The following is a 10,733-nucleotide window of genomic DNA, read 5'->3' on the forward strand; positions in this document are numbered from 1 at the left end:
CTTCAGTGTAGACTACAGGAGCACTGAGCAGCTGGAGACGGTAATGTTTTCTCTTGGTTCATTTGTCTTAGTTCATTTCTCTTGGTTCATGTCAATTTAATTTTGATTAATAAGTCGGACCTGACTATAAGTCGCAGGACCAGCCAAACTATGAAAAAAAGTGTGACTTATAGTCCGGAAAATACGGTACATATTGCGCTTTAGTTTGTTTTCTATTGTCCTCATTTGTAAGTAGCTTTGGATAAAAGTGTCTGCTAAATAACAAAACTTAAATATAATGTAAATAACAAAACTAAATTGAAATTTTAAAACAAGCCTAAATCAAATAAATACTGTGATATTTCCATTTAATATGAGGCAACCACTGTATGTTAATCATGATCCAAACAAAGATGCTGCATGCATGCAACACAAGTAGTTTTTAATCTAAACTAGATTGCATGATTTCAAATTTTGAAGCAAAAACAGAATGATTTGACTTCAGTTTTATAAAACTATACATAAAAAATATCAGCATGAAACAGAAACAGCAGAGCCAAACAAGACTCAAATTCACTCTCTGCCGGAAGGTGGCGCTTAAAGCGTTTCCTTGGTTACCGCTGTAAACAAAGCACTTAAGAACACTGCAGCAGGTGGTGTTTAAAGTGTTTCCTTGGTTACGCTGTAAACAAAGCACTTAAGAACACTGCAGCAAGTGGCGCTTAAAGCGTTTCCTTGGTTACCGCTGTAAACAAAGCACTTAAGAACACTGCAGCAGGTGGTGTTTAAAGTGTTTCCTTGGTTACGCTGTAAACAAAGCACTTAAGAACACTGCAGCAAGTGGCGCTTAAAGCGTTTCCTTGGTTACCACTGTAAACAAAGCACTTAAGAACACTGCAGCAGGTGGTGTTTAAAGTGTTTCCTTGGTTACGCTGTAAACAAAGCACTTAAGAACACTGCAGCAAGTGGCGCTTAAAGCGTTTCCTTGGTTACGCTGTAAACAAAGGGCTTAAGAACACTGCAGCAGGGGGCGATTAAAGCATTTCCTTGGTTACTGCTGTAAACAAAGCGCTTAAGAACACTCAAGCAGGTGGTACTTAAAGCGTTTCCTTGGTTACCGCTGTAAACAAAGCACTTAAGAACACTGCAGAAGGGGGCGCTTAAAGCGTTTCCTTGGTTACCACTGTAAACAAAGCAGCTGCACTTATTAACTTTAATATGCATTATACAGAGGCAAGATGAAAAGAACTTACATGGGGTACGGTTAGGTTTAGGGGTAGGTTCAGAGTTAGTACCTAGTTACTACATAGTTTTTGTAATTACTATAATAAGTAAATAGTATGTACATGAGGAACAGGACTGTAAAATAAAGTGCTACCAACATTTCTTAGTGAAAGAGAACTCATTTGGAAAATGTAAACTGGAACATGACTGTATTCACTGGGATGTGACTGGACAGTGAATAAAAGCTATTTCAAATTCATATTTCTTTCTGAAATCATGAAAAACAAGCATTTCTCATGTGTGTGTGAGGAGCGCAGAAGGTGTTCAGAAGGAGACTGTGATGGTTACAGGATAATCTCCTGTATGACTGGAGAAGCGTTGAGGTGAAGGAGGCGTATAAGGGGGAGGCAGATGATTTGCTGGCCGCTTGGGTACTCTTCTAATCAAAGCCCAGCCATCAATCATAAAGAGTGAAATGGGTGTTGTCAGGGCTCAACCAATCAGAGAGAGTATCACAGGATAATTAAATCGGTTTCTCATGAATATGAATCAGCCACTGATGCTTAACCCTTTGCAGTCACTCACTCGGCCAGATCACCATATCAGGAACCCGTCCTATCCTCCCCTCGCGCAGGGCAAAGACCTCATGCAGGCAGTGACCTGAGGAGGACAAGACAAAACACTTTCAGAAAGACATCCAATCCAGCTTGACCATACTAGTGAAGTACTAGACAAGACATTTACATTTATGCATATAGCAGACGCTTTTATCCAAAGCTACTTAAGAGTGCAACACATATGGTCCATTTTATTTACTCGAGGTACCCATTAAGATTTCAAATAATGCTGTAACCTCTTAATAAACAGATCACCATTAATAAGTTTTGGGCAGGTATGATTATTTTATAAGAAACTGATACTTTTTTATTCACCAAGGATTAACTAACTTGATCAAAAGTGACTAAAAAGACAGTTAATAATTTCTGTTTCAAATAACTGATCTTTTGAACTTTTTTAATTATCAAAGAATCTTATTTAAAATTTGATAATAATGAGATATGATTACTGGGCGTCAAAGTAGTTATGCTGAAAATTCATATAATAAATTACATTTCAAAATACATTAAAATAGAAAACGTATTTAGCTTACTTAGCATATTTGTATTTCACTGTATTTTTGTAAATAAATGTAGCTTGGTAAATATAGGAGACTTCTTTCAAAAATATAAAAAAATAAAATAAATCTTACTGACGCCAAACTTTAGAACTGTAGATTATGAGGAATAATACATTAAATGATTTATTTTCATATATAAAATAAAGAGTAAAATAAAAACAGATTTTTTTTTTAGCAAACTCTCTTTTAAAAGTAAACTCTGTAATTAAATTCTCATATTTCACCCCTTAATCAAACAAAAATGTAAATTAAAATAAAAAAAGACCATTATAATTTTTGCATTGTCATATTCAATAAAAAAAATAAAATAAAATAAGGTTGCATTTCTTTATGAAACAAATTTCCCACAGGTGAAACATGAAGTAAAACATGAATGATTGAAACCAAGAATATTTGAAAACTTTCTGCCAAACACAAAGATGGCAGCTCTGTACCATGAGCTCGGAAAACCCGGTCCTCTGGGTCATGTGACACGGACAGACCCGCTGCTTTCAGATCCTCCATGAAGGGCTGGTTCAGGTTAGGAGGAGCGACCGCGCTCAAATTCAGACTGGGCTGGAGGATGACACACACACACCATGTTACACACACACAAACACAAAAGAGTCTGATAAACAGCAGGTCCAACACATCACACTTGTCTTACTGTAGCAGGAGATCTGTGCTTCAGATTGGCTCCAAACGTTCCCTCAAACCAGTCCTTCAGACTCGGCAAAATCAGCCCACTCAACCGATACCTGAAACCATCGACACACACACACACACACACACACATCCAGTCAAGCGGTTTCATTACCGTCACAACCTAAAGATTCCTGTAAAACATCTCATGTTTTGTTCTTAATTCAACTCAGTTGTATACATTAATGACTCATTCAATCGATTAAATCTCACTCTCTTATCTAATGCTGTCAGATGAGACCTTGGACAAACTGTTAAGACTAGTCTTAAAAAGTTAGTCATCTATGTTTTTTTCCTCAAGACTTTTTTAAATCAGTTATGAAAAGGCAGCCTGGTCTTATTTGTATTGGATTGTCAGATGCCAAGGAGTAATCAGAATACAATACACCGTCTGAACAATGTGGCTGAGTGTATGCACAGGACCCTGGTGTTGAGAAGCAGCAGATTCCAGACACTAGATGGCATGAGCACACCACACTGAACCACCAAAACTACATCTGGTCCTCAACACAGAGGAGCTGACAGCTCCTACCAAACCTTGCATCAGCATCAGCGTGTCATCTGATGTGTGTCAGATTAAAAAGTGCCACAGTGTCTGTATGATTACACAGAAGAGGACACACTGTGTGACTGACTGCGTGTGTATGAGAGGCTGTTTATGCTAATGTCCTCTATGAAGAGGTGCCCAAAATTGACCTTGCATAGCTGGAAGCATTTTCTGACAGTGACACATTTACATACTGACACATTTACTGTCTAAGATTTATAAAATGTTGAAATCCACAGATTTCCCCTTGAATCAGTGCATTTGGTGAATTGGTGACTCATACTCACCGTTTCCCCGTGAACTCTGCTTGACCTTTTTTATTGAAGAGGAACCTCGAGTCACTGTAACCCCAGCCATTCCACTTCATGATTTCCTGTCTGAGAGAGACAGAGAGAGAGAGAGAGAGACAGACAGAGAGAGAGAGAGACAGACAGAGAGAGAGAGAGAGAGAGACCGAGTTTATATGCCGTTTTATAACAGCCAACAGCAAAGAAAACTCACTGATATACAACAATCATCTTTACGTATTCTACAAAAATAATATTTAATTTTAGGGGCCATTATAATGTCTGTATGATAACAGGCTTTCACTTCTGCTGAGACCAGACGGACAGACCTTCAGATAAGAAAGGTTTTGAAAGAGTCAACAGCAGTAACAGCAAGAGCCCTGCTATCTTGATCTATCTGAGGCACTGCAGGAAAGTGCTCCAAACTTCACAATACAAACACCTGCTATTAAGTGCTTCTTGTGTGTCACATTTTTGAGCAGCTTTCCTCGCCCTGTACACACCACCATGAGGTAGTGAACAATAAAGTTGTTCTAAAATTATATATATATATATAAATAAGTGTTGTCACGTGTGTGTTTTTATATATAAACATAATGAATATACACAGTATACACACAACAAAAAACTATTATTTTGGATGTGGTTAATCGCGATTAATCACGATTAATCATTTGGCAGCACAAATAAATAGATAAATATATATTATGATTCACGTTTCACAAAATACTCTATATAGACTTTTTCTTTATATATAGAATTTATTTTACAACATTTCTAAATAATAATAATAATAATAATAATAATAATAATAATGATAACAACAAGCTGTTGTCCCTTCGCAAAGAGCTTGATTGAGACAGGAGCGTAGATCAACTTCGGTGGACTTGAACTGCTGTTATTATGTTGTGTATTGACGTCTTTCCACAGATGAAATAAAATGTGTTCTGATGTTCATTCATGTTTTTTCATACAAGTACATATGAAAAGACGATCAGTTCACCTGCCGCTTTAACTGAGGCACTACAGCGATCCGTCACATTACAGAGCCACATAATTGATATATACAAAAGTGACTATTTGAGTTGGTAAATGGGAATTCGGAAAACTTTGTTTTGCCAAGTTTAAACAAGCTTAACACTTCACTACTCAATTTGTCGATTTAAAACGAATAATATTTCACAAGATTACCGTTTTATGGTATTTCTCTTCAAATAAATTCAGCCTTTACAAGCATAAATGTCTTCTTTCAAAAATATATAAAATCTGCCTATAACACAAAATAAGCAGAAATAATGCAATGTTAAACTGCTCACACTATATGTATAGAAAAGTCTTTGTTTACGTCTAATCAGTTGTCCCTAAATTACGAGCCCCATTACATATAGTTGTGAGCAGAGCTGGGTATAGTAAAGCCCCTTTCACACTGCACGTCGGACCCGGCATATTGCCGGAACATTGCTGGTTCGCCTTCTGTGTGAAAGCAAACATGTCCCGGGATTGATTCCGGCATTGAACCCGGGTCGGGGACCTAGTAACATTGCCGGGTTCGACCCGGGAAAGCGCTGTGTGAACAAAAGCCAGATCTAATGCCGTGTCGAAGTGATGACGCATGTTATTGCGAGACTCTTTTACCGGCTGTTTTGAAGGAAGACCAAAGTTCGCGACAAAAAAATATGTGCAAACTGTAATGAAGCAGAGATCAGTTAGTTCCTCACTTTCCGCGCTGACGCAGAGATCATCTGTTTGCTTCAGTGAAAGTATAACGTGCCTAACGTTTTCGACTCGTACATTACATGTCACGCCCTGATGTAACGTGTCGTTACGGGATCTTTATGGGTCGTGTGTGAAAGCACGCACATATCCCGGGTCATCACTGGCACTGTGAAAGTGCAAAATCTAACAAAATCTCGGGAACAATTGCCGGAACACTTTACCCGTGTATTTGCCGGAATAGCAGTGTGAAAGGGGCTTTACTGATTACATCTAATCTGGATTGCATAATCATTTTCCAAAAATTAAGTACTTGTAATTAACATCTAATCTAATCATATAAAAAATAAGTACTTGTTATTAGATTAAATTACATTTAAAGATATTTGTAACCAGACTACAGTTACTTTTTTATAGATTAGCCAAAATAATTACATATTATTTACACAATAATTAAACATTTTTATGATTTAATTAATTTAGCTTTTTATTAAACTCATAAACCCAGATTGGGAAAACTTGATGCTATATAATGTTTAATGCACTTCATATTGTTGAGAACAATGAGGGCGATACATTTTCTCTCTCTTTATATTCTATATCAGTATGGTAAGTAATCTAAAAGTACTCTGATTACCTCAAATTTACTTATATTACCTAATTTAAGATTACAGTTTGTAAGGAATCTACCCAGCGCTGGTTGTGAGGATATTATCTGAACATGAACTCCCAACTTGTTTGTGGCCAATCACCCAGAAAAATAACAGCACACTTCTCTTCTCATTTCTCAAACCTCTACACATGAGTAACAACCGATTGTGGATCAATGATTTGCTTATCAAGCCAACTTAAGCGCATGATGATCGCTCCAGTCTTCAGAGCAGCTGTGATCTCTGGAGCACTGCGCCTGCTGTGGGACTCGACTCAAAACACACACACACACACACACACACACACACACAGTCAGGATACAGAAACACATGAGCGGGTGATCAGAGACAGGAATGCAGGTCTGCCACTGATCTTCTGAGAAACCTCACTGGACACACAGATGTTCAAGAGGACTTCTCAACAGCAAAGAGCAGTGTTTATGCTATATTATGCTATAAATCGTACAGGAAAATACTTTATGGATTTGTAAACTAAAAGACAAGGCAGACTATTCCTACTAGAGGTCGACCGACATTGGATTTTGCCGATACCGATCGCTAGGTTGGACCACACTGGCGATACCAATTAATTAATTGATAGTTTTTAAAATGGATACTGAACAAAAACTAAAATAGTGCTTTATTTTACAAACTACATTTTCAAATCATTCAAATAAAAGTTTTACAAAAATAAACTTTTTAGGGCTCTATGAAATGTTTTATTTATTCTCACCATAATTTTTTATTGTTACCACATACCAAACAGTTTATTTATTCACAAAACGGACACAAGTTAACTTCAAGAATGAACAATGATGCATAAGATAAGTTTGAAGTTCAGTGTTTAAAAAACAGAGCAAACGGAAAGAGTGATCTGTAGCTTTATAAATTAAGCATACAGACTTTATTAGAGCCACAGAAAGACAAATGTATCGATGGAAATGCTCAATATACAATTCATTATGTACATAAACAACGATTCGGGGCACATATAATATAATTTAATGGAAAACTGTGGTCTGTGGCGCAGGATTTTCTGTCAGCTGCATTTAAATCTGATGAAGATTCTCGCTCTGTTCAGCGTCCAGCGTCACGCGTTTAAACATGCAGCACGTGCTGTCAGTGATATCAACCACTAGAGGCCGCTCTCGCACTGTATAATGAAAACAGAGCCTTATCAGCCGCTCCAGCAACGGACACAACCGGAAAACTATCGGCATGAATTTTTGCAGATAACCGATTGTTCCAGCAATCAACTATCGGTGCCGATAAATCGGCAAAACCGATACTTCGGTCCACCTCTAATTCCTACTATCAAATTCAGTCTTCTATTCACCTTTATCACAAGTTTCTTTTGTCTGCTGAACACAAAATTTCTATTCTGATATTGATATTTTGAAGAATGTTGTTAGAATTCTATCAAACAGTTGATGGTAGCCACTGACTTGCATTGAACAGTTTAGGCCTAATCTTAAAGCATTTTAAACAACTTAAAGATGTGGTCGTTTGGCCATTTCTCTGCAAATTTTGGGGGCAAAATCAATCATATCAGCAGAAACCCACATGTTTAGGAGCAGTGTTGAGAGTAACGTATTACGAGTAATGCAAGTTACGTAATCGGATTACTTTTTTTCAAGTAACTAATTCGTTTAAAAATTTACAAGAAAATATCTGTTACTTTTTTAAATGGGTAAAGCAAGTTACTTTGTTTTCCCAGTCACTGACACCTCTAGCACTATAGGTCGTGTTGAGAGGAATTGGGAGTGAGGTGCAGAGACACTTCCTTCAGCCCGAGGCTTATTCATTTCCCTTTTTGTGTGAAAGGTTAGAAAGAGTGTTACATTTTTGAGCAGTTTTGTTCATCTGGCACACACTATCAAGAGGAAAAGTTTTAAACGTCTTCAGTATAAGATGAGATAATGCTGAAACGCAAATGTTGCCAGTGACTATTGGCAGTTCAACAAGCTTTACATCTACCATTTCTGTTTGACATCAAATATTTAACACATACAGAAACACCAGCGGTTTCTTATCAATGCACAACACTGGATATACACTATTATCAGATTACATACTTCCTGCAATGTTCTGATGTTTTAAAAAGTCTCAACATTTATTTCCAGAACATGATGCATGATGGGATACACTCAAGTGTCACTCCAGAGTGAGAGTGTGTATTAAGGGCACTGTGCTTTGGTGTTTTTAAGATCTGGGATAGTCTTGCGCACGCACTTCCTGTTGCGTGCATCTGCTCTCAAGTAACCAAGATTGCAAGTGTGGGTATTTGGACAGACCTTTGTGGTCTTCATACATATCTGAACACTTGGCCCAAAAACAGGAAATACGTCATGCAAGTGGTCAAGTGCAAAGACCACAAGTGTGGTTTCATACTGAGAAGTTCAGAAAAATCTTTCTGCTTGGTCTCAGTAGGTTAAAGGTCGTTCAATGTCCAGCACTAGATGGCAGCACAGTGCTATCATTCCACATGAAGGAAGTACATTTTTCACTCTTAGCAAATACAAAGTCAGGCCACCACATCCCTTGTCCAATCAGAGCACAGCTCTGCCATACTAACTTCTGAAAACACAACTTATAGAAAGATCACCTCATATTAGCTAACGTTTATAACAACAGACTGAATGACCAATGATCCATCCACTAAATTATAAGAGTAAAGTGATACAAGCCGTCACAGAAATGACAAAGAAAGCAAGCAGCATGGAGATTATTGACCAGAAGTGTGTATTAAACATCACAGTGATGTGGTGAAGAGCCTTGGGCTAGTGCTGTCGACTCTATAGACAGACAGAAATAACCAACACCCTTTCTGTTTACAGAAGCACCATCCCTTCCAGTGAAAGCACATGTCTGAAAACAGAGGACTGGGCTCATCAATAATTATTAGCGGATTACTCAAGAGTTAGAAATCAGTTAAGGGTCAGTAAAACCACTAAGCAAGCTGCATAGACCCAAACTGAAACACTGTCACCTTTATTAAAGCTAAAGCTTTTTAAACAAAACCGGTTTCTATGCATGGGACATATTTCAAACAAGCAAAGCACCATATGACATATTTCCAATCTTCTGACAGCCTTGAGTTAGGGACAGAGCCAAATGTAAGCTATTAACTGAAAATCTGTCCTGGTTCTTCAATCTCGTTAACTTGAGGCTGAGGAGATGACGACAGACATTATTTTTGGGTGACCTATAGCTTTAAGGGCTAATGCGCGTTTTTAATGTGCTCTGGAGGAACCAGCAGCAGACACTGTTTTGGTCACTGAACTGGTGCAATAAGCACTGTGTAAAGAGAAAACAGTATAATGTGAAAGTGTCCATCAGTGTGCAGATGTCGCGCGCCACCGCAGCCTCCTCCGGGATGAAGGGACACTTTGTTTAGATCCAGTTCTGGCGCGCGCACACTGATACAATGCATCATCTTCTTTTGCTTTACTCTGTCTTTGACGCGCCTGCAATTTAATCGCAACGCAGTGTTTATCTGTGAGTCTGTGTGAAGAGCCGGGTCTCTCAGCACACAGGCTGACTCGCACCTACCTCCTCCTCGGTACCGGTGTGGTGCTGCTCGGCTCGGACCGGGGCGCCTCGGCTTTACACTCCTGCGGAGCGACGCCCGCGTTTTCATCTTCTGGCCGTTTCTGCAAGTGTCCGGCTATGATCCTGAGTCTCTGCTGCGCGCTGCTGCTGCTGTTTGACGCCATGCTGCTTCCGTGTTCGCTGTCAGGGGTCAGTAGGCGGCTGATGGAGATTACACTCGCGTCCCATCATGCACCGCGCTCCGCCTCCCTCCCCGCGCGCTCCTCTCCGCTCCGGTGCGCGACTGACTGGAATACAGAAGATTTCCCTTCAAATAAATCCTAGCCATGCTGTAATTTTTTTGTTAGTAGATACCGCTTTTTCAGTATCTATTACTATCCTTTACAATCATATCTTTCTTTTTACAAACAATATCTTTCTAAAATCATCACAATTAAAAAAACAAACAAAGACAAACTACTTCAGTCTGTGTGCACTGAATTTATTTAATACACAAGTTTCGAAACATCACAATTATTGAAATAAATGAACTTTTCCACAACATTCTAATTTACTGAGATGCACCTGTGTGTGTGTATATAATTAACATACATGCATATATATATATTCTCACACACACACATTCACTGGCCACTTTATTAGTTACACCTAGTACCGGGTTGGACCTCTTTTTGCCTTCAGAACTGTCTTAATTGATTCAACAAGGTGTTGGAAACATTCCTCAGAGATTTTGGTCCATATTGACATGATAGCATCACACAGTTGCTGAGGATCTGTCGGCTGCACATCCATTATGTGAATCTCCCGCTCCACCACATCCCAAAGCTGCTCTACTGGATTGAGATCTGGTGAGAATGAAGACCATTTGAGTAAAGTGAACTCAATGCCATGTTCAAGAAACCAGTCTGAGATGATTTGAGCTT

General features: G+C 38.6%; 1 protein-coding gene across 1 annotated transcript in view; it reads right to left on the bottom strand.

Annotated features, from left to right (window-relative positions):
- agps (alkylglycerone phosphate synthase) overlaps window positions 1-10,064 on the bottom strand; it is a 38,951-nt gene extending 28,887 nt beyond the window's left edge. The window contains exons 1-5 of the mRNA XM_026272636.1: window positions 9,811-10,064; window positions 3,896-3,985; window positions 3,027-3,117; window positions 2,815-2,935; window positions 1,789-1,863 (exon numbers count right to left, since the gene is read on the bottom strand). Coding sequence (XP_026128421.1) covers window positions 1,789-1,863; window positions 2,815-2,935; window positions 3,027-3,117; window positions 3,896-3,985; window positions 9,811-9,974 — 541 coding nt within the window. The 5' untranslated portion in view covers window positions 9,975-10,064. The remainder of the gene's footprint in view (window positions 1-1,788; window positions 1,864-2,814; window positions 2,936-3,026; window positions 3,118-3,895; window positions 3,986-9,810) is intronic.
- Between the last annotated feature and the right edge of the window lie 669 nt (window positions 10,065-10,733).

This window comes from Carassius auratus, chromosome 9, assembly GCF_003368295.1.
Source record: "Carassius auratus strain Wakin chromosome 9, ASM336829v1, whole genome shotgun sequence".
Lineage (NCBI taxonomy): Eukaryota > Metazoa > Chordata > Actinopteri > Cypriniformes > Cyprinidae > Carassius > Carassius auratus.